Source organism: Balaenoptera borealis (assembly GCF_965194805.1).
Source record: "Balaenoptera borealis genome assembly, chromosome: 19".
In the NCBI taxonomy this organism is placed as follows: Eukaryota; Metazoa; Chordata; class Mammalia; order Artiodactyla; family Balaenopteridae; genus Balaenoptera; species Balaenoptera borealis.
In genome coordinates, this window is record NC_138878.1 from 66186254 (window position 1) to 66213001 (window position 26748).

At 51.5% G+C, this 26748-nt stretch overlaps 3 protein-coding genes across 7 annotated transcripts in view; 1 reads left to right on the forward strand and 2 right to left on the reverse strand.

Annotated features, from left to right (window-relative positions):
- BRSK1 (BR serine/threonine kinase 1) lies at nt 1-24492 on the forward strand. 2 transcript variants are annotated; one of them, XM_082367927.1, is made up of 19 exons: nt 1-468; nt 1994-2088; nt 2177-2262; nt 4259-4399; nt 7026-7142; nt 7225-7258; nt 7344-7412; nt 9117-9263; nt 9868-9899; nt 10236-10406; nt 10915-11012; nt 11226-11385; nt 11611-11671; nt 12113-12479; nt 12947-12995; nt 13085-13208; nt 13931-14129; nt 22315-22404; nt 23902-24492. In XM_082367927.1, exons 1-19 carry the CDS (start codon nt 333-335, stop codon nt 24057-24059), a joined length of 2334 nt encoding a protein of 777 aa, XP_082224053.1. In that variant the 5' UTR covers nt 1-332; the 3' UTR covers nt 24060-24492. The 2 variants fall into 2 exon arrangements, with proteins under 2 accessions (XP_082224053.1, XP_082224054.1); XM_082367928.1 differs by lacking the exon at nt 1-468 and having other exon boundaries at nt 1991-2088; nt 2177-2266.
- LOC309616940 (uncharacterized protein) lies at nt 7372-12939 on the reverse strand. 2 transcript variants are annotated; one of them, XM_082368351.1, is made up of 6 exons: nt 12604-12939; nt 11463-11600; nt 10995-11050; nt 9898-10046; nt 9596-9704; nt 7372-7459 (listed from the first exon to the last, which is right to left on the reverse strand). In XM_082368351.1, exons 2-6 carry the CDS (start codon nt 11520-11522, stop codon nt 7390-7392), a joined length of 444 nt encoding a protein of 147 aa, XP_082224477.1. In that variant the 5' UTR covers nt 11523-11600; nt 12604-12939; the 3' UTR covers nt 7372-7389. The 2 variants fall into 2 exon arrangements, with proteins under 2 accessions (XP_082224477.1, XP_082224478.1); XM_082368352.1 differs by lacking the exon at nt 7372-7459 and adding an exon at nt 8535-8975.
- Nucleotides 24493-24666: 174 nt separating the features above from the next.
- The window catches only part of TMEM150B (transmembrane protein 150B), a 9113-nt gene continuing 7031 nt past the window's right edge, over nt 24667-26748 (reverse strand). For all 3 annotated transcript variants that reach the window (XM_082368323.1, XM_082368322.1, XM_082368321.1), the window contains one exon: nt 24667-24880. In XM_082368323.1, coding sequence (XP_082224449.1) covers nt 24681-24880 — 200 coding nt within the window. In that variant the 3' untranslated portion in view covers nt 24667-24680. The remainder of the gene's footprint in view (nt 24881-26748) is intronic.

The following is a 26748-nucleotide window of genomic DNA, read 5'->3' on the forward strand; positions in this document are numbered from 1 at the left end:
ATCCGCCGGCCCGCACCTCAGACCCCCCCGGCGGGGGGAGGCGCAGGAAGGGGGGGGCCGGCCAGGGACGGGCTGGGGAGGGGGGGCCGCGCAGCCCCCCCGGGCCATGCTGACTCCCGGGGCCTGACCCCCCCGGGCCAGCCCCCCCTCCCCCAGCTCCGCGGCCCGCCGACTGGGGGGGGGCCCAGCCCAGCCCCCTGGGGACCCCCGGAGAGGTGGGGGGCAGCCGGGGGGGCCGGGACGGAGCGGTCGCCGGCCCCCACCGGAGGGACGGGGAGACCGGCCGCAGGGGGGGCGGCCGGGGGGCCGGTCGGGCCGGGACCAAGGGCATCATGTCGTCCGGGGGCAAGGAGGGGGGCGGGGGCTCCCCTGCCTACCACCTCCCGCACCCACACCCACACCCACCCCAGCATGCCCAATATGTGGGCCCCTATCGGCTGGAGAAGACGCTGGGCAAAGGACAGACAGGTGAGTCAGGGGAGGGGACACCTGGCGCGGGGGCGAGGGGAGATAGGGGACAGAGGGCGGGACTCATGGGTATTCAAAGGGCAAGGGCTGGCCGCTCAGACCCCTGAGTCCCTCACAGAGAAGGGACTTGGGGTCCAGACTGCCGGGTCCCTAGGATGGAGGGGGATGAGGGCTCAGACTCTGGGGTCCTGGGGAGAAGGAAGCTGGGGGCCTGGACTCCTGGGAGGAGGTGCTGGGGCCCAGAGGCTCCCACCCTTTGGGGGCAGAGGTTGGGGGGTCCGAGGCCACAGTGGGAAAGGGACCTCGGCCTGCAGCCAGGGTCTGGGCCGGGAGCTGAGGTCCTTGGTGCAGTACAGCCGCAGGCCGGGGTGAGGTGCTGGGATGGGGGTGCGCCTCAGGAAGCTGCTTCTCTCTGCACTGTCCTCTGGCCTAGGAGGGCCTCTGTTGGGGTTACAGGGGGACTGAAGCTGGGGCGATGAGGTCTACAGCATTCTGCCCCTTCTCCAGCATGCTGGCTCAATGTGGGGACCAGGAATGGAGAGGTGGAAAGGTGGATGCAAGTGGCAAATCCCTCAGGAGTGGCTGTGGATTGGGGGGGGGGGTCATCTTTCACTGTTGTTAAGCCTCTGTAACCTCTTTCCTGCCAGGTGGGAGGTGGGTGGGTGTAAGACAGGAGCTGAACACCTGTGTTCTGGGTACAAGGTTCAGGATTGGGTCCAGGATCTCTATGAAGCTGAGGGTCAGGGCTGGGAGAGGATCAGACTCCATATCCTAGTGCAAAAAAAGTGTGAAGGTGTTGCTGACCTGAATTCCTGAGTTATGGGGGAGGAAGGGGCCATGGGCCTGGACTTGGGGGTCTGAGGGAAGAGGGGCTGGGGGCTTGGACTCTTGGGTCTAAGGGAGGAGGAGGCTGGGGGCCTGTACACCTGGGTCTGTGGCTTTGGGGCTTACCCTTGGGGAGTGGGGATACCCTTGGGGTGTGCATGCTTCCAGCTACAGCTGCTATTAAAAGAAGATCAAAGAAGGGGATTGAGAGGTCAGGGTTTGAGAGGAGGTGGAGGAGGATGGTCTGGGAAGGGGGCAATCATAAAATTATATTCCTTGGGAGACATGGTGTCTCCAGAAGATTAAAGGGCAAAGAATTCAAGGAAGTGATGGGTTGAGAGAGAGAGAGGTTTGTTTGAAGGAGGCAGATTGGAGGAGACAAAACTACGGAGACTCAGTGAGGCAAGAATATGTGGAGAGAGGAACTTAAATCGAGGGTAGCTGTGGAGGGAGGGGGAGGCAGGTAGGTGGATGGACAATCAGAAGGAACAGAATTGGGCAACAGGGAGCGGGAAGAGAATTGCGTTTGGTGGGAATGGCGGCTGTCAGCCGCAGGCGTTCAGGTGAGAGTGATTCAGGCCACCGTTAAACAGCCAGCAGGGGAAGAAAGAGGAAATGGGGTGGCAAGGGAGGCTTAGGAGCCAGAGGCGGGGAGAATGCCCTGGGAGCACAGCCCACATTTTCAATCCCAATCCCCCAGGTCTGGTTAAACTCGGGGTCCACTGCATCACGGGCCAGAAGGTTGCCATCAAGATTGTGAACCGGGAGAAGCTGTCCGAGTCAGTGCTGATGAAGGTGTGTCTGTGTGCTGGGGGAAGAGGGGACCCTTTGGGGCTGGGGGCAGGGAGGGAGGCAACGCTGACCTCCATTCCTTTTCCCCCAGGTGGAGCGGGAGATTGCCATCCTGAAGCTCATTGAGCACCCACATGTCCTCAAGCTCCACGACGTCTACGAGAACAAGAAATATTTGTAGGTATTTATAGACACCCAGCCCCCCATGTGCCCTCCCCAAGTTCCTAGGGTGAGACATTTCCAGAAACAAGGCATGGAGGGGCCTGGGGAAACTTGAGCTCTCCTGGCTGGCCACTGAAGGCCCAGTTCCTTCCTTACTGCACAAGGACAACCCCCCCCACACACACTCATAACACTCCTTGTTCCCACACTGAGCTGGCCTGACGCTACAAGCCGATTGTGCCCCAGCAACAGGACAGCTAAGCCTGAGCCATCCCGAGTTGGGGACAGAGGCTGATCCTCCCCCTTCCTCTCCAGCCCCAGTCCCTCGCCCTACTGCACTGCAGGGAACACTCGAAACTGGATCATCCTGATGCCCTCAGCCAGACCCAACTTGCTAAGGGCAGATCCCTTTCCTATTTGCTAGGGCAATGGGGCCTAGCAAAGCCCCAGGCCTCTTCCCAAACCCCCTCTCTGGAGCACTGGAGGCTCTCTTCGTCCCCCAGCATAACTCTGGGTGCTATGACTGGACACCCCAACAATGGTCTCCTTAGGAGTTCTAAGTCTGCATCTCAAAGTTGATTACTCCCCTTAGGATGGGGGTGGGGTCCAGCTGTCCAGACTCCAGACAATAGACCTTTGTCTGGACTCTGGTGACCCAAGGGACAGCTGGACTGGGCAGCGAGAGAGGGGACAACCCCCTGCCCCCACCAGGCAGTCCCCAGGATGAACCAACTCCAGCACCCATCAGATGCTAGGTTGGATTTCCCTAGGAAGGAAGCTGGCCAGCCCCAGGTGCTCATGGGAATTGTAGTCCTCAGGCTTCCCCAGGTGTGGCGGCAGGGAGGGGCCATTGTCCCTGATTGGTGGAGCTATCACTCTCACTCCACCATCCTTGTGGGGAGGGAGGGTCCATGGGAGTTTGTGCTTCACAGAGGAACCTCAAGTTTTCCAAGAGCTCATAGAAATTGAGCTTTTGTTTTCCAGGCGCTGATGGGAATTAGAGGTTTAGCCTCCCAGAGCCTGATGGGATTTGGAGTGTTTAGAATCCAGGTGGCTGATGGGAATTAGAAGTCTCTATGTCCCAGAGGCTTATGGGAGTTGGGAGTTTTTAACCTCTCAGGAGCTGAAGGGAGTTGTAGTCTTTTACTTCACAGAAGTTGACTTAGATTGGTGCACAAGGCAATCGTTTTGGCCAAGAGTTAATGAGAATTCAAGTTTCTTCATCCCAGAGGCTTATGGGAATAAGAGGCTTGGCTTCCCAGGGGGTAATGGGAGTAGGTAGGGGTGGGGGTGGGGGTCTTCATTTCCCAAAGTCCTGTGAGAATTGGGGGTCTCCTCCAAGTGCTGATGGAGTTGCCTTATCTCCTGAAACAACTAGGAGTCAAAGTATTAATACTCCTGAAGTTGACATGGGAGTCTGTACTGCCCAGGGCTGATGGGAATTGAATTTTGGCTTCCCAGAGGCTGATGGGAATTAGTGTCTCTTTCTCTCAAGGACTGATGGGAATTGGAGTCTTTACCTCCCAGGGGTTGATGGGAGTTGTAGGCTATAGCTCACAGATGTTGACTGTTCATTTGGTACACAGTGCAAATATCGTTATCCAAAAATAGATTAAAATTCCATTATCTGCATCCCAGAAACTAATAAGAATGAGAACTTTGGCTTCCCAGAGGCTGATGGAAATACAGGGCTTTATTTCCTAGGGGCCTATGAGAATTGGGATCTCTGACCTCCAGGTGCTAATGGAATTGCCTTATCTCCTGAGGACAACTAGTCAAAGTGTTGACCCCTGAAACTGACATGCTGACCAGGGCTAATGGGAATTGAGTTTCTGTTTCCCAGAGGCTAATGGGAATTGGAGCCTCCTCCTCCCAGGGGCTCATGAGAATTGGGATTCTCTGCCTCCAGGGGCCAATGGGATTGAGGTCTTGTGCTTTTGGAAGAGAGAGACCAGGCTCTTTGGTCCTCCACATGCCCCTTCCAGCCCTCTGCCTCCTCCATGTCCCCCAGGTACCTGGTTCTGGAGCACGTGTCTGGAGGTGAACTGTTCGACTACCTGGTAAAGAAGGGGAGACTGACCCCCAAGGAGGCCCGGAAGTTCTTCCGCCAGATCGTGTCGGCGCTGGACTTCTGCCATAGCTACTCCATCTGGTGAGGGGGCAGGTTGAGGGGAGGCCAGAATGAGTACTGCCCAGAAGGCAGGCCCTTGGGAGCACATAGCAGGCTGCCTGGAAGCCAGAGTCCTGCAGCCCCCAAATAAATCTTTTATCCCTTTTTCAAAATTGAGATATAACTCTCACATCATAAGGAATTCCCTGGCGGTCCAGTGGTTAGGACTCTGTGCTTCCACTGCAGGGGGCATGGGTTCGATCCCTGGTTGGGGAACTAAGATCCCACAGGCCCCACGGCACGGCCAAAAAACAAAACAAAAAAACCCTCACACATCATAAAATTCACCGCTTGAAAGCGTACAGTTCAGTAGGTTTTAATATGTTCACAATGTTGTGCGTCACTACTACCTAATTTTAGAACATTTTCATCACCCCAAAAATCACTACCCACTAAGCAGTCACCTTGCCCCACCCCCAGCCCTGGGTAACCACTAATCTACTTTCTGTCTCTGCGGATTTACCTATTCTGGACATTTCCTATCAATGGAATCATACTATATGTAGTCTTTTTGTGGCTGGCTTCTTTCACTTAGCAAAATGTTTTCAAAATGTTGTAGTATGTATCAAGAACTTATTCCTTTTCACAACTGAGTAATATTCCATTGTATGGATATGTCATGTTTTATTTATCCGTTCACCAGTTGATGGACATTTTGGTTGTTTCTTCTTTCTGGCTATTATGAATAATATGAACATATGAACATTCCATACAAGTTTTGGCGTGTGCCTGTGTTTTCAATTCTCTTGGATATATATCTAGGATTAGAATTGTTGGGTCATATGGGAACTCTTTATTTTATTTTTTTATTTTTTGACCACACCGTGTGGCTTGTGGGATTTTAGTTCCCCAACCTGAGATTGAACCCGGACCCTCAGCAGTGAGACCACGGAGTCCTAACCACTGGACCACCAGGGGATTATGAGAACTCTATGTTTAGCCTTTTAAAGAAGTGCCAGGCCATTTTCCAAAGCAGCTGTATCATTCAACATCCCTGCCAGCAGTCTCTGAGGGTTCCAATCTCTTGCCACTTGTTATTATCTGACTTTTTGATTATACCTATCCTAGTGGGTGTGAAGTGGTATCTCACTGTGGTTTTGATGTGCATTTCAGTGATAGCTAATGATGTAGAACATCTTTTCGTGTGCTTATCGGCCATTTGTATATCTTCCTCAGAGAAACATCTGTTCAGATCCTTTGCCCATTTTTAATTGAGTTATTTGTCTTTCTGTTACTGAGTTGTAAGAGTTCTTTATTCCAGAACAAGGGATAATTCTAGGAATAACTCCTAAGAGTTACTTATTCTAAGAACAAATCTTTTATCAAATGTATATTTTTCAAGTAATTTCTCCCAGTTTGTGACATGCTTTTACATTTTTTACAACAATATCCTGTGAAAAGCAAAAGTGTTACATTTTGATGAATTCCAGTTTGTTGATTGTTTTCCTTTTACAATTCATGCTTTTGCTTTCCCATTTAAGAAATATTTGCCCACGGACTTCCCTGGCGGTCCAGTGATTAAGCCTCCACACTTCCACTGCTGGGGGCACGGGTTCAGTCCCTGCCGGGGAACTAAGATCCCGCATGTTGCACGGTGTGGCCAAAAAAAAAAGAAATATTTGCCCAGCTCAAGGTCACAAAGGTTTCCTCCTGTGTTTTCTTCTAGAAGTTGTATAGTTTTAGCTCTTGCATTTAGGCCTGAGATCCATTTTGAATTAATTTTTGTATATGGCGTGGGGTAAAGGTTGAGGGTCATTTTTTTTTTGCATATAAACGTCTATATGAAAAGATCTTCCTTTCCTCATTGAATTGCTTTCAGCTCTCAGAACAAGATATTCAATATGCAGCATTTTAATGATTAATTATGGTGCAAAATAGATGCCTCCAGTTCATCTTTCAGCCTCATCTGTTTGCATACCTCGCTCTCTGGGATTCGGATCAGGGTGGAGGGGCTGAGACCTGGGAGTAAAGCTTGGTGATGAAAAGGCAGCCCATTTAACTTGTCAACACCTTAAGTGTCTAGACTCTGACATTAAAAACACTGGCCTCCAGGGGGCGATAGTCAACAGATTTAACAAGTATGACCCAGTTAAGGACCACTTCCAAGAGAAACTGTAGAATCTTCCGCCCCACCTCCCCCAGACATTAACCCTTACATCCTGAGGAGTTTGTCTCTGGGGGGGCGGAGAACCAGTGATGGGCTTGGGGTGGCAGTATTTTTTTTTATTATTCAGCATTGAAATATTTGAATGTTTTAAGAACCAGCTCAGTATCATCTGCCTGCTTACCTCAAAATATCTCACTTCACACATATTCAAATATTTGTGGATAAAATGATACGCTGTGTGGGGTCTCCTACAAAATCGTCCAGTGGGGGAAGGAGAGCATATGTAGGGATAGAGATAAGAGAAGATTTGCCCCGAATTGATAATGGGTGAAGCTAGTGGGTGGGTACACGGGGCTTCCTATATTCTTGTTCCAACTTTGGGGCATGCTTGAAAACGTCCCTAATTAGAAGTTTCCAGATATGTCCCCCCCTGAGAATATTGAATGGGGCCTTGGCTTCTGGGAAGAGGGCAGAGGCCTGAGTCCCACTGTCCTGTCTCAGCCACAGAGACCTAAAGCCTGAGAACCTGCTTCTGGACGAGAAAAACAACATCCGCATCGCGGACTTCGGCATGGCGTCCCTGCAGGTGGGGGACAGCCTCCTGGAGACCAGCTGTGGGTGAGTGGGGGCCCGGCCTCCTACGCCCCAGGGAGGGGGTCAGAAGCCAGCCAGAAGCTCATACCACCTCTCTCTCTCTCAGGTCCCCTCACTATGCATGTCCAGAGGTGATTAAGGTGAGTGAGGGGCAGGTGGAGGGGAGAGAGGAGCGGAGGGAACCTGGGAGAGATGAACGTGATGGCTGGTCCTTCTCCCTTCCAGGGGGAAAAGTACGATGGCCGCCGGGCGGACATGTGGAGCTGTGGAGTCATCCTCTTCGCCCTGCTTGTGGTAAGGCGCTCCTCACCTCTCCTGCCCCGTTTCTAGAACAGTCCTGCCTGGTGGAAGCACAGAACATTTACTTCCATCCTCACCTCAGGGGTTGTTTCCCAAATATTTAACTGGTACCAGGAAGGTGGGGGTATTCACCAACAGAGCAAAATCCTGGGGGCACCCCTCTCTGTGCCTGGAGCTAACCGTTCAGTCACAGAACTGTGAGATAGCCCAGGCGGGTCCCCCGGAAAGGGATGGGGCAGCCAGGAGGACTTGGAGCACTTGGGAAAGTGGCTGTTTACTAACTGATCCTGATTACAGTACTGTAATGATTAATAGAACCAGACTGGGGAATATCAGCCTGGCTCCTACCACAGGGCCTTTGCACCTGCTCTTCCATCCCTGCCAGCCCTGTTGCTCACCTAGTTAATACTAGACTGCTTTTAGCTCTCAGCTCAATTGTTGCCCTTCCAGGAAGCCTACCTGGCCCCCTTCACTCCCCCAATGTGGTCAGATTTCCTTGTGGTAGGCTATCTCCTTCCTGGCAGCTAACAGAGTTGTCATTGTGTGTGTAACTCCTTGAGGGATATCTCTCTGTGATTTCCCCTCCTCTTCAAGGCATTTGGATTTAATCGTCCACCCTAATCCCTGGACGATTTCACCTCCAGATCCTCAATGAATTATATCTGCAGAGACCCTATTTGTAAACAGGGTCATATTCTGAGGTTCTGGTAGACATGAATTTTGGGGGCACACCACTCAACTTGCTACACTCCCAGATTCCCACAGGCCTCGCTCAGCCCAGTCTGTGCTCCAGTGTCACCTCAATCACTCCATCACTATATAGCTCCCTCACCAGCCTCTCCCACTCTTGGGTGTGAACTGTAGGAGGGCAAGGGCTTGCTTTGTTCACTCCTAGATCCTTGACCTGTAATGGATGCTCACTTTTTAAAAATGAATGAAGATTACCCCTCCTGAAACTAGGGAGAAGCATGTTTTCATTTTTTTTAATTTACTTATTTATTTTGCCACAACTTGTGGGATCTTAGTTCCCAGACCAGGGATTGAACCTGGGCCATGGCAGTGAAAGCCTAGAATTCTAACCACTAGGCCACCAGGGAACTCCCTGGGAGAAGCATGTTTTTAAATTTATTTATTTATTTATTTTTGGCTGTGTTGGGTCTTCGTTTCTGTGCGAGGGCTTTCTCCAGTTGCGACAAGTGGGGGCCACTCTTCATCGCGGTGCGCGGGCCTCTCACTATCGCGGCCTCTCTTGTGGAGCACAGGCTCCAGTCGCGCAGGCTCAGTAGTTGTGGCTCACGGGCCTAGTTGCTCCGCGGCATTTAGGATCTTCCCAGACCGGGGCTTGAACCTGTGTCCCCTGCATTGGCAGGCAGATTCTCAACCACTGCGCCACCAGGGAAGCCCAGAAGCATGTTTTTAAAGGACAGCCTCAAAGCTGCGGCCCCAGCCTCTTAGGCGCTGGAGCCAGACTGCCCGTTGTCAAATCCCTGCTCTGCCACTCAGAGCTAGATGGTCTTGGGCAAATTGCTGGATGGCTCCGTGCGTCAGCTTCCCCACCTGCAAAGTGGAGATAGTAATAGCTCCCTACCTCTTGGGGCTTGCGGTGAGGACTAAATGTGTCAATGCGTGTGAGGCGCTTAGGCACTCGCCTGGAATATCGTAAGCTCTGTGTGTGAGGGGTCTTTATTTCTCACACAGGGGGCTCTGCCCTTCGACGATGACAACCTCCGCCAGCTGCTGGAGAAGGTGAAACGAGGCGTCTTCCACATGCCCCACTTCATTCCTCCAGACTGCCAGAGCCTCCTGAGGGGGATGATCGAAGTGGAGCCGGAGAAAAGGCTCAGCGTGAGTTGGGGGGGCGAGGATGGAGGGACAGTGGGTGGTGGGGACAGAATCGCTAGGGGAGTCATGAGGTTGGGAGGGGCATCGCTGGCTGAGCCCTGGCCCTGGGGTCCTGCCCACCTGCCCCGACACACACACACACACACACACACACACACACACACACACACACACACACACACACACACACACACACACACACACACACACACACACACACACACACACACACACACACACACACACACACACACACACACACACACACACACACACACACACACACACACACCCCCCCCCCCCCCCCCCCCCCCCGGGAGTGCGCATGCGCTTACCGGCCCTTCCGAGGCGGAGCGGAGCGGGGGGTGGGCAGGTTGCCACTGCGCATGCGGGACCTGTAGCCCGGCCAGTCCGGAGTAGTCAGAATGCGCCGCACAGCCGCCACTAGGGGGAGACATGAGCTGTCGTGCTGTCGTACTGCCCTTGGTTGGGGGAGGGAAGGAGGCACGTTAGGGACCCCCCAACATCACCCAGTCTACTTTCACTGCGTGCCTACTGTGTTCAAACGATCTCACTTCTGCTTCTCTACGACCCACGCCCCTCACAGCTGGAGCAAATTCAGAAACATCCCTGGTACCTGTGAGTATGGGGGAACTGGACACCTGGGTCCCTGGCGGAGGGAGAGGACCCCAAATATCGTGGGTTCCCAAAGCAGGAGAGCCGGCTAGGGGGCGGAATGCCGAGGGTCTTGAATAAGGAGGGGCTAGGGGCTCGAACTTCTGGGTCCTAGGGGAGGAAGACAGAGGTAGAGAAGAGGTTGGGGCCGAACTCCTGGGCCTGGACTCCTGGGTGTGAGGGGGGAGAGGCCGGGGCCCGGACTCCTGGGTTCCCAAGAAAGGAGCAGGCTGGGACCCGGGACCCCTGAGTCTCCGCTGAAGGAGATGCCCCATGCGCTACAATTCTTCTCCTCCCCAGGGGCGGGAAACACGAGCCGGACCCGTGCCTGGAGCCAACCCCAGGCCGCCGAGTGGCCATGCGGAGCCTGCCATCAAACGGAGAGCTGGACCCTGATGTCCTGGAGAGCATGGCTTCACTGGGCTGCTTCAGGGACCGCGAGCGGCTGCATCGCGAGCTGCGCAGCGAGGAGTAAGACCCCCCCCACTCTAACACATAACACCCTGGCCACATGGGGTGAGCTGCTGCAGCTCTCCCGACAGCCGGCAGGGGGCGCGCCGGGGCCTTGCGCACTCGCAGACTCCCCTGATGGGGAGGTCCAGGCCACTAGAAAGGGCGTGGCTCAAAGCTCCCGCGAGGAGCTGTTCTAGGGGGAACCAGGAGGGAGTGGTAGGACCAGTGGGAAAAAGAAACGATGCTGAAAAGTATTAATAGATGCTGAGGCCAACTTAGTGCCTCACATAGTACTTACATATAGTAAGTGCTCAGGTGTTAGCATAATTATTATTAACGTTGAGTAAAATGAGGCTGAGATGTACACTGAGACAAAGGGACCAACCTTATTGATACCTAGGAGAATGGAACCGTAGACAGAGAAACTGAGTGGACTGAGCCGAGCCACAGACACAGGGAGGGGATGAGACCATCTCTGGGACCTGACCTTTGACCCCAGTGCTCTCCTACCCGCCCCCCCCCATAGGGAGAACCAAGAAAAGATGATATATTATCTGCTTTTGGATCGGAAGGAGCGGTATCCCAGCTGTGAGGACCAGGACCTACCTCCTCGGAATGATGTTGGTGAGAAGGGCAAGGCTCGGAGTCCAGACCCCAGATTCCTGAGGGAAGAAAGGGCTGCAGGCCTTGAGCTTCTGCGTTTAGACTCCCTGACTTGCTCTGTGACCTTTGTCAAAACCCCTCTCCACTCTGAGCCTCAGTTTCCCCATCTGTACGAGTGCCATGTACAGCTGGACCAGTGTATCTTTTGATTGGGTTGAAACTCTCGGCCCTCAGACCCACCCCGGAAGCGTGTGGATTCCCCCATGCTGAGCCGTCACGGGAAGCGGCGGCCAGAGCGGAAGTCCATGGAAGTCCTGAGCATCACGGATGCGGGGGGTGGTGGCTCCCCGGTGCCCACCCGACGGGCCCTGGAGATGGCCCAGCACAGCCAGAGGTGGGAGCCCCTGCCCCTCCCGTGGGATCCACAGCCCTGGGTGGGGAGGGAGTTCAGGGCTCTAACCCCATACCCACCTCAAAGGTGCTGTGTGATTGGGACAAGTCTCCTCCCCTCTCTGGGCCTCGTTTCCTCATCTCAAAGGAGTGTGGAAGGGAGAGGACATCTGAGCCTTCTGAAACCCTCCCACCTGATTTCTTTTTTCTTAATCTGTCCTGAAAACAGATCCCGTAGTGTCAGTGGAGCCTCCACTGGTCTGTCATCCAGCCCTCTGAGCAGCCCAAGGGTAAGGCCAGGTCCCAGATGGATTAAGAAGGGGTAAGGGGGTGAAGACACTGTGGAGCAAAGATGGAACAGCAGAAATTACAACTCCCATGAAGTCTTGGGACAATGCCTCCTTGCCCCTAAAGGGCCAAAGACCCAAGGCCTCATTAGTATTTTAGTCCATTGGCCATTTCCCACCTTAACAGGATAGCGTTTTCAGTGTGTCTGAAGGGTTCCATTTATTCAGTTAACAAAAGCTAGTTGAGCGCCTCCTGGGTACTAGTCACTGCTGAGTTTACAGTCAGCATGATAGAAAAAGTCCCGGCCCTCCCCCGCAACAATGGGGGTTGGGGGAAGTAATTGGACTACAAGTTCCAGCATGCTTTGGGGTGCACCTCTGTGAGTCTGTGCTAGTGGGCCTAGAGCCTCCTCCACCCTCTCACCCGACTCCACCACTCCGCAGAGTCCGGTCTTTTCCTTCTCACCGGAGCCCGCTGGAGATGAGGCCCGGGGTGGGGGCTCACCGACTTCCAAAACGCAGACGCTGCCTTCTCGGGGCCCCAGGGGTGGGGGCGCCGGGGAGCAGCCCCCTCCCCCCAGTGCCCGCTCCACACCCCTGCCCGGCCCCCCAGGCTCCCCACGCTCCTCCGGGGGGACCCCCTTGCACTCGCCCCTGCACACGCCCCGGGCCAGCCCCACTGGGACCCCAGGGACAACGCCGCCCCCCAGCCCCGGCGGTGGCGTCGGGGGAGCCGCCTGGAGGAGTCGTCTCAACTCCATCCGCAACAGCTTCCTGGGCTCCCCACGCTTTCACCGGCGCAAGATGCAGGGTATGGAGGTCCTTTGGGGGTGAAGGGACTGGGGATGCGGACTCCTGAGTCCTAATGTGGTGGTGGGGGCTGGGGTCTGACATCTGGGTCCCCGGGAAGGAAGAGGCTGGGGGCCTGGACTCACACATCCTAGGTGAAGATGCTGTTGTGAGCAGAGATTCAGGTGTTGGGGAGAGAAGAGGCGGGGCCTCCAACTCTGGAGGAGGAGCTCATCTGAAAGACACGCCCCTTCAGTGCTCTGGCTCACCTTCCCATTGGCTCATAGCTAGCAAGCCTCACCTCGGGAGGCGTGGCCTAACCAGGGGCCCATCCCTAGAAGGAACATCATGCCGTGTGCCATTTGGGGTTTAGCTGCTGGGAAGTGAATAGACTCTGGGGGCTGGAACCTCTGGTTGGAGGCCACTGCTGGCCTGTGTGCTGGACACCAGGATGATGGACATGTGTTGACCATGCTCTCCCCTCCCCAGTCCCCACTGCCGAGGAGATGTCCAGTTTGACGCCAGAGTCCTCTCCAGAGTGAGTCTGACAGGGAAGAGGGGCAGGGGGGTGGATTTCATTCCCTTAGCCCCCTCCTGACCCACCTCCAACTATCCCCTCCCACTCAGGCTGGCAAAACGCTCCTGGTTCGGGAACTTCATCTCCTTGGACAAAGAAGAACAAATATTCCTCGTGCTAAAGGATAAACCTCTCAGCAGCATCAAAGCGGACATTGTCCATGCCTTCCTGTCGGTGAGGGGCCTGGGTCCCCATGCAACCTCGCCGCCACAGAACTACAAATCTCAGCAGCCTCTGGGGTTCACCACCTTAGCACTGGCCTGAGTTCCACCTGGGGCTCATGAGATTTGTAGTTTTCCAGCCCGAGTTGGGCTTGGTCGTTGTGGGGGCATGGAGGCAGGAGAGGTTTATTGCGCCCTGGGGCTTGGAATTGGTGAAACAGGATCCTGAATTACAATTTCTCACATATTAGCATCCACCGAGGACTAGTGAGTTTCCTAGCCATTTCCCTACCACCAGGTCTGAGATTGGCAAAAGGAACTACGTTTTCCAGTGGACTCTAGGGCTGTACACTGGGTCCTGTGGTTTTTTGCTTTAGGGTCTCATGGGACTTAAAGTTTCTGAGACAGATGTGACTTTAGCCAGTGTTTGTGGAGGAAGGAAGAAGTTTGTTTCATGTGGTTCTGGAGCCTGGGGTTGGCACCAGATATGAGAACCCTTATTACCTCGGGATTCAGTTGCTCAATCATTCCTCTGATGCCCTGTTTATAAGGCAGAGAAAACTACGAATCCCAGCGGACAGTGGGGCCTCCCAATGCCTTTCCTGTTATTCTTTCCCCCTGGTGGCTGAGGGGACTGGTAGTTTCTTGGGCAGAGCTGGTCATAGGGCTGCTCATCCATCCCCTGGAGTCAGGTCGCTGAAATCACCCCCTCCTTTTGTCCCCCACCTCTCTCAGATCCCCAGCCTGAGTCATAGTGTGCTGTCACAGACCAGCTTCCGGGCTGAGTACAAGGCCAGTGGTGGCCCCTCCGTCTTCCAGAAGCCCGTCCGCTTCCAGGTGGACATCAGCTCCTCTGAGGGTCCAGAGCCCTCCCCACGGCGGGACGGCAGCGGTGGTGGTGGCATCTACTCTGTCACCTTTACTCTCATCTCTGGTAAGTTTCCCTTGATGCGGCTGCCCCCAGCCTGGTGTGTGGGATGCTCAAAAGAGCTGAGATAGGGTAGCAGCCCAGGAGGGCAGCAAGCAGGAGGAGGAGATGGTGCTGACTCTGTGAGCCCCGTCTTCTCCCAGACCCCCCACATCCTCTCCTTCACAACATGCCAAGTGCTTTATGTGCACTACTTCCTTGAAGCTTCCCAGCAGCCTTTGAGGTTTCACAGAGAAGAAAACTGCATCCTAAAGAGGTAAATTGACTTGGCCAGAGTCACACTGCAGACCGTGACAGAGCTGGGGCTCAACCGAGGTCTCCTGACCTCAAAGCACTGGGCTCTTCCTAGATTAAGACTGTGATGTTCTGCTGTCAAAACTCATTCCTACACCCAGAGCAGACATCACCAATCGATCACAGCACTTCTTTCTGCTGAGCTCTACTGCAGGCAGCCACAACCAATCAAGAGTTGGCACAAGAGATGAAAACCACAGAAGTGCCTTGCTTCCAATTCTGCTTGGTCCTTGAGTCCTGTTAACAAGAGTTTGGATAATGAGGAGTACCTCTGTTTGCTGTCCTTGGCACCAATCTTAACATGGCACATCTGGGAGATGAGCTTGTTCCTAGAGTTTTTAAGGAAGCTGCTATGGGGCACTGGGGAATTACATCACCGAAATGAACTATGGCTCTTTTTTTTTCTTCTTTAAAGACTAACATGCAGAACTTTCTCAATGTTAAGATTTTTTTCCCTCCCATTTACTTTTCTTACGTTTCTGGGTCTTCATGGCCTCAACTAGAACCCGTTTAAATAGAAAACAACGCACATCATTATTTTAAGTCGAATCTTCCTTAGTCCCACTTGCAAACCATGGATTTATGCCCAGCCCCAATAGGGGGATTTTGAGGCAAGGGAGAAGAGTCCTTTGCTGGGTGGCGGGACTGGTTCCACAGGGTGGGAGCTCCTTCCCTGTCCCCAGCCCGAAGTCAGTCTTACTGATGAAAAAATTAATCAGTCCATCTAAAAAAAAAAGAAAATTTTATTCAAGGCAAACTGAGGATTATAACTGGGGAACAGCCTTTCAGAAAGCCTTAGATGATCAAATATTTGGTCTCTCGATGCAAAGGTGGTTGCTTACTTGCCCTGAGTCCATCCTGTTCCTTGATGTTGAGTTTTAATAGCCAAGTTATTTCTTTCCCTTTAGGGGGTTGTACTAGTAAGATGTCTGGCATGAACTACAGGTCAATTCCAAGTTGTCCACTAGGACTTATGCCAATTTTATCTTGCATTTGCATTGTGCATGTTCATGATTAGGCAGTAAATACAGGCGTCAATTTACAAAACTAGAATTTAATATCCACTGAAATGTAATCTTTTTCTTTCTAAAATTACCCTCATTTCTACCAAATATAGCCAAATTAAGACTAATTTGTTTGCAAAATAAGTCTGGTTAATTGACCACATAAGCTGTTTTATTTATTTATTTATTTTTCTAAATTTATTTTATTTATTTACTTTTGGCTGCATTGGGTCTTCATTGCTGCACTTGGGCTTTTTCTAGTTGCGGTGGGCAGGGCCTACTCTTCGTTGTGGTGTGTGGGCTTCTCACTGCAGTGGCTTCTCTTGTGGAGCATAGGCTCTAGGCACGCGGGCTTCAGTAGTTGTGGCACGCCAGCTCAGTAGTTGTGGCACGCAGGCTCAGTAGTTGTGGCGCACAGGCTTAGTTGCTCTGTGGCATGTGGGATCTTCTCGGACCAGGGCTTGAACCCGTGTCCCCTGCATTGGCAGGCGGATTCTTAACCACTGTGCCACCAGGGAAGCCCCTATTTATTTATTTATTTTCTGGCCTCACCACACAGCTTGTGGGATCTTAGTTCCCTGACCAGGGATCGAACCCGAGTCCACAGCAGTGAAAGCTCGCATCCTAACCACTGGACTGCCAGGGAATCCCAAACATAAGCTGTTTTAAATTGGCTGTGCTGGAACTTTTCATAAAGGATCTCAGATTGAATTTTTTTTTTAAGAGTATAGTTGATTTACAGTGTCATGTTAGTTTCAGGTATACAGCAAAGTGATTGAGTTTTACATATACATATATTCATTCTCAAATTGAACTTTTTTTAAAGATTGATTTATTATTATTATTTTTTTTTTTTTTAATTTTTGGCTGCATCGGGTCTTAGTTGCAGCAAGCGGGATCTTTGTTAAGGCCTGCGGGATCCTTCGTTGGGGTGCGTGGCCTCTTCGTTGCAGAGCGCGGGCTTCTCTCTAGTTGTGGCGTGTGGGTTTTCTCTTCTCTAGTTGTGGTGCCCGGGGTTCCAGGGTGCGTGGGTTCTGTAGTTTGTGGCACACGGGCTCTCTAGTTGAGGCACACAAGCTCAGTAGTTGTGGCACGAGGGCTTAGTTGCCCCGCAGCATGTGGGATCTTAGTTCCCTGACCAGGGATCGAACCTGCATCCCCTGCATTGTAAGGTGGATTCTTTACCACCGGACCACCAGGGAAGTCCTTCAGATTGAACTTTTAAAAAACTTCTTGAGGCCAGGAAATCCATGTCAAGGATGTGTCACAGATTCCACCTGAGATATCTATGTATTTGGATGAATTCCTCTCTTTTTGAGGTCCCTAAAATACTTTGGGCTTCTTGTACCTGTCAGGAGGTGGCTTTCCTTATCTACCTGAGAAAGCTGCTGGGAACCTAAGAGTTTCCAACATATGGAGACAACAGGTAAAGAGAAAAGGTAAATGTTTCAATTCTGCTTATAAAGGAACAATTTGCCAAATTGCTGCAAGTCAAGTCATAATTAGGTTGAGGGGAAGGGTTTCCTTATATCTGGAAAACACAGATTAAAAATCAGCAGTATTTCAGACAAAACCCCAAAATTATAATCATATTCATCAGTTCTCTCAGTCCTATGTGACTAATTCTTGATCTTAATCTTCATAACAGTTTTATGAAGCCACCAGGTTTTCCATTAGTATGCTTTAATTTCTTACCCAGTTCAACAGTATGATCTGAAAGTTATCAGAAACCTGTACTTGTCAAAAAGTCCTTTCTATGAATCTTCTTGACAATGAAGCTTTTTTTTTTGGCAAAAGCATCAGAGTACAACAATAACTGTCTATAAATGACAAAAGACTTTAATAGTCAAGGTTAAAGACCTGATTCCAATGCGATTGACAAATGAACTTTGTTATTGCTGTGACATACGTCTTAAAATAATTACTAGAAATATGATTGATAACATTTTATCAGGACATACCAGATTTTTAGGAATTCTATATAATTTCTAGAATATATATATTAATGACATTTGTCTATACGATACAACCTAAGAAGTTTGATAACCTCTCATTTGACAATGCTTCCCATGTAATTTAACATACAAAATAAACTTAATATTTCTCTCTGAGATGCTCCAGGAGCCCTCTCTGAAGCATCCCAAAGTTAGCTAGAGGTCAAAAGAACTTCGATTAGAATTTGATATTTGGAAAGTTTGTCAAAATATCAAAAAGAGGACTTCCCTGGTGGCGCAGTGGTTAAGAATCCGCCTGCCAATGCAGGGGACACAGGTTCGAGCCCTGGTCCAGGAAGATCCCATATGCCGCGGAGCAACTAAGCCCGTGCACCACAACTACTGAGCCTGCGCTCTAGGGCCCGCAAGCCACAGCTGCTGAGCCCGTGTGCCACAACTACTGAAGCCTGCTCGCCTAGAGCCCATGCTCTGCAGCAAAGAGAAGCCACCGCAATGAGAAGCCCGCGCGCCACAAGGAAGAGTAGCTCCTGCTCGCAGCAACTAGAGAAAGCCTGTGCGCAGCAACAAAGACCCAACGCAGCCAAAAATAAATTAATTAGTTAAAAAAAAAATCAAAAAGATTTCAAAACACTTGGTCAAATAGGACATAGGTCACTGTATTCACTTAACCAAAGTCACAAAAAAGATTTCAAAAGCAAATACTGAAAGTTGTAACAGATTACCAGCTAAAGAAACTTTACAATCTGTTTTCAAAAGCAGATCAATATTTTCAGAAAACTTTGTCCTCTTAATAGAGAGAAAACCAAATTCAGGTTTTGTAACACTTTAATACTAAAATTCATTTACGGGAATTCCCTGGCAGTCCAGTGGTTAGGACTCGCTGCTTCCACTGCCGAGGGCCTGGGTTTGATCCGTAGTCAGGGAACTAAGATCCCACAAGCCGCACGGTGTGGCCATAAATAAATAAATAAATATAAAATTCATTTACTTAATTAAATTCAATTTAATCTTAGCCAACCCTGAACATGCACAAAACTTTTTCCTCGGGGTTTCTTTTCCCTTAACAAAAGGTATTTCCTTTCTTCATACTGTCTTTTACTGAAAATATACCTTCCACTTTTCTTGCATACCGAAATGTTTATTTTGGTAGCTTTAGTTACACGTGCATAATTCTTAACCTTAAAACTTAGTTTCTAGCATAAACTAAGTAGTAAGCAAGTATGAACTTTTACATTAGCATCCCATAGGTTAGCAAACGTATAAATACTGTTTATAGTTTCTAGAAAAAGTGTCTTTTTTTTCCACAGAACATGTTTTAGTGTGGCACCAACCATATTTATTAATAGTCCTAATTACCTTTAGTTTCTCTGTAAAAGGAAGCATATATTCAGTAATTACTGTTCCAGTATCTTATTTGGAAAGGATCTGGATATTCAATGGATTCCTGTAGTTTAACTTAGTTTAGTAAAACTCCATGAAGTTTCAAGTTATCAAAATCTGGAGAGACTACTTTAGATAGACATTCCCAAAACATAATTTTTCCTAAGGAGTTTACCTAAAAGTGCTTATCTCATTTACATCTATTTTATTTACTGAAAAGTTTCATCACATCTAGTTATTTTTCTTGCTGACAAACTTTGTAACAGGAATAATATCTCATTTATTTGATTTCTAGTAAACCTAGGTACAATAAAAATATTACACTTAACGCTGATGACTCTAAAGACATGTCTGTATTAATTAATGCAACAAGCTTCAGCTAAATTTTAGTACCAGATATTAATGCTATACCCAATATTTCCCAGTTTACGCAAACCTGAAAGTCATTGGGGTTAGTTTTTTTTCTATTTCGGAGAATTTATATAAGTGCCTAATTTCCTTTCCTTGTAAGTGTAATTTCCACTTACAAACTAATTTTGGCAATAACACGTTTTCAACACACATATATAGATACCTACAAACACACAGACAGACACGTACAAACACACAGACACCCCCCAGTTTCCATTCCAAAATGTCAGCCATGAATCAGTTACAATAATGTAAAACCCATCTGTTACAAAACAGGTTGGATTCAAATTACCTGTCTCCCTTTTGTTCTTTCTTTTTATAAGAATTACCTTTCCTGAAATTTGCATTTTTAAAAGATGGTGGAATTAAGAGTTCCTGGAGGAGACCAGGTAGAATATTTGCATATCAAAGGCATTGGAGGAGAAAGGCAAGTTCTCCTAGAAGGACTTTGTTCCCTTAAGGCCAGAATTTTTTTTTGTTTCCAATACTTACGAGCCTCTTAAGATAAAGAGGGAAGGTTTTGGGAATGGTAAAAGGATTGGTGGGTTTTGGATTGTTTCTGGAGCCGCACCTCTGGTCCGGTAAAGACTAGATTTGTAAAACAAGGACGGTTCTTAATTCCTTAAAGAACTGGGTGGCCACCTCAGTGACTGATCAAAGGACTGACATACCCATTCACCGATGTTGGAATGTTTTACTTTCCCTCGTTTAGCTTAGGTGAGACGGCTCCCCCCACCCCCCATATTCCTATCAGGCTCTGAATTTCAGCTGTGGTCAGTTTAGTCACACCGGTGGCCTCCCATCTTGGTAATCCATTTACAAACACTTCTGAGCATCCTTCCTGGGTTTTAAGAAATTTTTTAACTGTGGCCAGTCAGTTAGGCCTTTGATCTGAAGAGGCTCACCTACAGCCTCAGGTGGTCCCATTTCTAAAGGTAACCATTTAAGGGCATCGTCAGAGTGGACAGGCACTTCAGACAGAATTATTAGAATGAGTACTCAAAGGAGGATAGAGAGGAGCAGTAATGTTTTAGTTACCTTTTATGTCATTGATCTTTCATTAGCCTTCTGCAACAAATCTTTCAATGAGACCTTTTTTTTTGGCCACATCACACGGCTTGCGGGATCTTAGTTCCCCGACCAGGGATAACCAGGGATCGAACCCCGGGCCCCTGCAATGAAAGTGCTGAGTCCTCACCACTGGACCACCAGAGAAGTCCCTCAGTGAGGCTATGTTGGAATTTTGAAGACTTTCAAAATTCTAAATATGAATGACAATAGGAAAATAAGATGAGAGGTCTCTAAAATTTTACAGTTTAGAAGTTCTTCCAATTCAAAAGATCCTAGAAGCTAGCACTACAAATATTTTCCCCTGCTCAACTAATTTTAAAAAAGAAAAAAACTCTTAACTACTGTTGTTTCCAGTAGACCCTGCAGACAGAGGTCCAGGAGACTGCAGGGTTTAACTGCGCATGAAAAATCAGTTTTGGGGTGCTTAAAGGAACCCATCTTGGGGGCTTCCCTGGTGGTCCAGTGACTAAGTCTCTGTGCTCCCAATGCACGGGACCTGGGTTTGATCCCTGGTCAGGGAACTAGATCCCACATGCCGCAACTAAGAGTCCGCTTGCCACAACTAAAAGATCCCACGTGTCGCAACTAACAGCCAGTGCAGCCAAATAAATAAATAAATTTTTTTTAAAAAAAAAAAAAGAAAAGAAACCTATCTTGGCCATTTCAGGACAGATTTCCTTTAATTCCAATTAAGTAGTTGCAAACATACATAAGCCCAGCTGGTATTCCCATTGGTGGCTGTCTGCACAGGAGCTGTTTGGCCTTTGAGGCACAATTTCCCATTATTAATGTCATAGCGTAATTCAGATATGAAATATGATCTAAACAACTTTCTGAGGGCAGTGTGGTGGATTGTATGTGCACTGCATCTGAGTCTAGCTCCCCAAGGAGTTACCCGCGGGTTACTTCGACTCTTTTACCTGTCTCGGTTTCTCCCTGCAACAGCCTAAAACCATCACAGGTGCTCGGAGTTCTAGGTTATCAGCCTCTGTTGCCCATCCCCCCTCACACCTCCTATTTACTTAATGGTTATGGTGGGTCTCCCTTAAGAGCTGAATAATTCAGTCTCTCATTTCACTAGCAAAAGTTTTTTTCAGACCGTATAGCAACTTTTTATTTTTTCAATTCAAGCCAAATGTATTTATTTTATTTTATTTTTTATTTTTTGGCCTCACGGTGGGGTGGGGGCATGCGGGATCTTAGTTCCCCCACCAGGGATCGAACCCACGCCCCCTTGCAGTGGAAGCCAAGGAGTCTTAACCACTGGACTACCAGGGAAGTCTTCCATTCAAGCCAAATTTAACAAAAACCCAGCCACCTATGTTTCCCTGGGCCTCTTGCCCAGACCCCCAGGTCGTGCCTAGGGAATACACCGGTGCCCCTTAAGACTCCAAGTCTTAAGTGAAAACAGCTCGAATAAAATTTTCAGGATCATCACTCAAACAACGAGATCCAGCTATCAGGAGAACTCGTCAGAACACCTGAGGAGTACCGAGAAGCCGGGGTGGGGGGGTGGGGTGGGGGGTGGAGGGGGTGGGGGTGGAGAGGGTGGGGGGTGGGGGGTGGGGGGTGGAGGGGTGGGGGGGGGCAATGGGCCCATGCTGGTACTTAGCGCTGGTTCCGGTAGACTCCAGGTGCTCTCTGCTGGGTGTCTCTCATATCCTGCCGGCTACGCCATGCACGGCAACGAAAAAGTTAATCGGTCAATCTAAGAAAAAAGTGGAAAACTTTATTCGAGCCAAAGTGAGGATTATAACCCAGGAATGGCCGCTCAGAAAGCTCTGAGAACTGTTCCGCCATTAGAGGTCAAACCGAGGGCTGCACATTAAATGACGTGTTATTGACAGTTTACACAATCCAGGTACAAAGCGAGTAGTGGGTCATGGGTCTTCGTGGCCCCTGACAAGATTAAGAAGGTTACCTCCTAAGCAGGTGTGGTTAATGCAGGTGCACAGCACACGCTAAAGGGGAGGGAGGAGGCCCAAACCAGCAGAGAAAATTGTTGTGTTTGAAGTTTCTCGTCTTGTTGTAAAATATGGATTTTGTTCCATCAGTCTGTTTCCCTGCCCCTTCCAGGTCCCAGCCGTCGGTTCAAGCGGGTTGTAGAGACCATCCAGGCTCAGCTGCTGAGCACTCACGACCAGCCCTCCGTGCAGGCCCTGGCAGGTGGGAGGCACCTTGGGGCACCCGTGGGGCGGAGGGGAGACTTCCTGGGGGCCAGGTGCTGCATGGGGGGTGTTACTGGCGAGGCTTCAGCTGTGGGGCAGCAGGGCCCACCTGCTGTCGCCCTTAGGTCCTACCTGCAATGCTGGGAGCAGGTTCCCAGAGAGGCTGGGGCCTGAGCTCCGAGGGAACCAGGCCATCCTGAGCCTGAGAAGGCCTCACCAGGGAGGGGACCTCCAGGGATCCCTAAGGGGATGACCCGTCTCTGTCTCGGAGGTAGCGGAGCTTTCCGCTAACAGAGGCTCCTGAACTGTGTTCTGGAGGAGGGTGGCCGGCCCTCCTGGTTTGCGCAGGATGGAGAGGTCCCTGGGATGCAGGAGTTTCAGTGCTAAAACCGGAACAAGTTGGTCATCCTCTCTGCAGATGCTCAGAGTCTTCTGGCCCTACTGGGCCTGGCTTTCAAGGACTTGGGCGTCCCCCCGGGAGCGGGCGAGGTCTGTGCTCCGGGGGGAAGGGGCTTCCCTTCACCCACCAGCCCCGGTCATCAGGAGCAGAATTCCCTAGCAACCAGGGATCAGCGAGGCCAGGGTCACAAACAACAAAGTCCGTACTTCAAACAACATCAATTTATTATCATACAGTCCTGGAGATCAGAGGTCCCACACAGGCTAAGCAGGCTAACACCAAGGCACCTGGCGGGAGGGCCTCAGTAGTAGGGAGCTGGAGGAACTCTGCCTTCTGTTAGTCTGGTTCCCCAGGGCAACCAGAAGTGAGGAAGGCCCCCTGAACCTCTCCAGACCCGGTTGCCAAGGAAAGCTGGCCTTGACAACCAGAGTTCCTAAAAGGGCATGCATTCAAAGATGTAGGACCCACAGACACCCAGGGCCCGAGCCACATGCCTTATAAGGGGAGTGGGGCAATGCGGGACCTCTGGGTCCGCCCCAAAGAGGGGGAGCCCCATTGGTTGCTATGGCAACAAGGCCTCCAGCAATCAGTGTCTCTTAAGGGGCTGGCCTCTGCTACAGGTACTATTTTGGGCCCTACAGAAACTACTGCATGGCTACTGGCAAACCAGCACTGCCACCGCAGTCCCCTAGTCTGGGGCAGTGAGGCCCCACAGAAAGATAACCCCAGTCAGGCAGGCCCAGCTGGGAGAGCCCGAGACCCCCAAACAATCTGCTGTGGGCTCCGCTGGGCCCCATTAACAACCAGTGGAAAGTAATGGGGCCCTTTGGCCATGATCGGGGGACTCAGACGGTGCTGTAACCAGTCTCTGAGGATGTCTCCTGAGCTGGGCCGGCCAGGTCTCACTGGGGCGTGGCCTGGCTTCCAAAAAGCCTTAGGTTTGGGGGCGCCTGGGACACGTGCCTCGTTGGTCTAGGGAAGCCAGGCCTGGTTGCTGGCGTGTGTGACCCCTGGCAGCCACCTCCCCTGCTGGAGCACATCCCTGGGCTCGGTACCCCTGGGGTTCCTGAAGCCAGATCGCTTCCTCCCCCACAGACGAGAAGAACGGCGCCCAGACCCGGCCTGCTGGGACCCCGCCCCGAAGCCTGCAGCCCCCGCCCGGCCGCCCAGACCCAGAGCTGACCAGCTCTCCCCGCCGAGGCCCCCCTAAGGACAAGAAGCTCCTGGCCACCAACGGGACCCCCCTACCCTGACCCCAGGGGGCCGGGGAAGGAGGGGCGCCCCCTCCACCCCCCTTCCCTGCCCCCCAACTGTGAATCTGTAAATAGGGCCCAAGGAGTACGTAGGGAGGGGGGAGACACAACAAACCCGGCCTTGCCCTGCAGGGATAGGGCTCAGGGGGCCGTGCCCAATGGGGGTGGTTCTGGGGGGACTGGGGGAGGGGAGCTGTTTCTATTTTATTTATTGATTAATTTATTATTTTATTTATTGATCAATCTCTCTGCGGGGTGGGGTGGGGGAGGGATGGGGTCTGGTTGGGGTGGCTTAGCAGATCCGGACGGACAGGGCCATCTGTCCTTGTGTCCCCAACTCCCCCTTCCTGGGCCCCCCTCCCCTGGTCTTCTCCCTTCCCCCACGACCTTCTGTACGGATTTGCTCTCCGGAAGGAATTCTGATTTCGCGTGATCCTGCCTGCGTCCGTGTCTCTGATTCCGCCAGCGGCAAAAAAAAAAAAAAAAATTAATAATAATAAATATCCTTGATCAGGGATGGCTGGCTGGCCTTGGCCTCTCGCTTCCTGGGTGGCCCTGGTTGCAGGGGCCGAACCAGATGGCAGGGACAGGAGGTGTGAAGATGCCACGCTGACCAGGCGTTCAGAGCTGGACCTTCAGGGCGATGGGGGAGGCCGGCGGGGGGCTCGGGCTGCCAGGGCCCGGCTGGAGGCACAGGGTGCAGCCGTCCAGGCCGGAGAAGTCCACCGCAAAGAGGCCAAAGAGGGTGAACAGCAGCATGGCGACGACCCACTCACAGGCGGCAGAGGCTGAGCGCAGTGACCAGGTGTGCAGGACGACCACTGTACCGCAGGGTCAAGGGCACAGCGCCACGGGGAGGGTCCGCCAGCCCGGCTAGGCTGCTGAGTGACCTTGGGCAGGCTGAGACCATCCGCCTCTGGGTACCCTCTCGTGACATGTCCGCCCTGCCCTGGCTGGAATGACCCCTCTGGCTGGACACCCTCCTTGGCAACTCCCAGACACTCTCAGATGGATGCCCTCCAGTTCCCGCCTCTGTCTCAAGCTGTTTTCTAAATGTTTTCCCTTGCATGTTTCTCCGGTTTGCACTGCATTCCCAGTATCCCAGAACAAGGTACTCTTATCTTCCTGTCGGCCTTCCCTGACCCCGTGAAGGCTCTGCCATCTCCCCACTTGCCAGGGCCAGCTGGCCGCCATTGCTTCTACCTCCAAAAATGCAGGGCTTCCTAAAGATGCTTCCACCCACCCGCCAGCCTCAGGCTGTGCTTGCAACTTTCTCCCCCGACCCAGGGCCCACGGGCCCCTCCTGCAGAATCTCCCTTTCTCCCTAAAAGCTCTTCCTCTTTCTGGGTACCCCGACCTCCGTGACAACACCATCCACTCCTGCTCCCTAGCAGACCCTTGGGAATTGCCTTCGTCCCCTCCCTCCTCATCCCCATGACCAGCTGGACACCCCAAGTCTTGTCCTCTCTGTCTTGCCCATCTCTTTCTAGCCTGGCATCTCAACTGGTTGGCCCTGTCCCTCCTCCGGCTCCAGGGTCCCAGCTCTTTAAAACTTTTTTGTAACCACTGGTCAACACATACTCTGAGCTCCAACCTTGCAGAGATGCCTCTCGTTTTCTGGGAGCACCCCCCTCACTGAAGCACTCCTCCTCCTCCTCTCAGAGCCAACCCAGCTCCTACTCACCCCTCCTAGATCAGATTAGGCATGATTTCATTCATTCAAGGATTTTTAGACAGTGAATAAGGCCAACACCATCCCCAAGCCCCACCGATCCTAGAACAAAGAAGTGCTTACCCCAGAACTGACTCTGTAACTCCCCCACTCACAAGCTTTCTGTGGCTCCCTATTGCACTTGTACAGAAGCACAAGCCTGGAGTCCCTCACTTTAGCGCTGGAGATGCTCATCTCTGGCCCTGCCAGCAGCCTCATCTCCTCCCCTGGGCTGGTTTTCCCACCCTCCGCATGTACCCGCGGTGTCCCTCCCTCCCTCACCCAACCCAGGCCAAAAGCAGCTGGTTCTGCAAGACCGGCTCAAATGCCAGGTCTCAGACCTCTCTTTGCAGGCTTCCAGCCCTTACGACACTCAGCTGACCATTTTATGGTCCTGTCCCCCACTTCCCGCATCCAAGGGATATCAGAGCCCCACAGAATGAGGACCCTGTGGCCAAACTGATTATCAGCACAGGCAGGATTTTGAAAGGGGCCGCCTAGACCTCATCGTTAACTGCGCCTGCGGCCGCACAGGACAAATGCCAGTTTTGCAGCTGCAGAAGGCTGAGCTCGGGCGCCAGCCCTTTCTATCCATTTCACTGGATTCAACTTGCTGCTCTGGGAAACGAGATCACCACCCCCATTTTGCTGGGAAAATGGATCCAATTTTCCAAAGGGAACCTCTGAATGCAGCCGGCCCAGGGTCTCAGCTGGGTTCCCTCCAGCCTCTTCTGGATGCCAATGACCTCTGGCCTCCCCTTCCATCATCCCCACAGGGGGCCGCAGTCCCCAAGGCTTCGCATGCAGCCCCTCCTCTCTCTCAGAGCACTCTGCTTCTCAGTAATCATCATTATTCTGATAAAAGCAACTCCATTCTACAGATAGGGAATCTGAGGCTCGGAGAGTGGTTTGGCTCACCCGGAAGTGTGCTGAGCTAGTGGGTTCTGGGGTGACTCAGAAGTGGGCTGGAATCAAGGC

What these genes read in the sequence shown, in the direction of transcription:
- BRSK1 (XM_082367927.1), top strand. Translation starts at nt 333, where the DNA reads ATGTCGTCCGGGGGCAAGGAGGGGGGCGGGGGCTCCCCTGCCTACCAC. An exon ending in CTCCTGGAGACCAGCTGTGG is followed by an intron (nt 7,143 to 7,224) that starts GTGAGTGGGGGC and finishes TCTCTCTCTCAG; the next exon opens with GTCCCCTCACTATGCATGTC. An exon ending in CGCGAGCTGCGCAGCGAGGA is followed by an intron (nt 10,407 to 10,914) that starts GTAAGACCCCCC and finishes CCCCCCCCATAG; the next exon opens with GGAGAACCAAGAAAAGATGA.
- LOC309616940 (XM_082368351.1), bottom strand. Translation starts at nt 11,522, where the DNA reads ATGAGGAAACGAGGCCCAGAGAGGGGAGGAGACTTGTCCCAATCACAC. An exon ending in AATCACACAGCACCTTTGAG is followed by an intron (nt 11,051 to 11,462) that starts GTGGGTATGGGG and finishes TTCTTCCCTCAG; the next exon opens with GAATCTGGGGTCTGGACTCC. An exon ending in CAGTTCCCCCATACTCACAG is followed by an intron (nt 9,705 to 9,897) that starts GTACCAGGGATG and finishes GTCTCCCCCTAG; the next exon opens with TGGCGGCTGTGCGGCGCATT.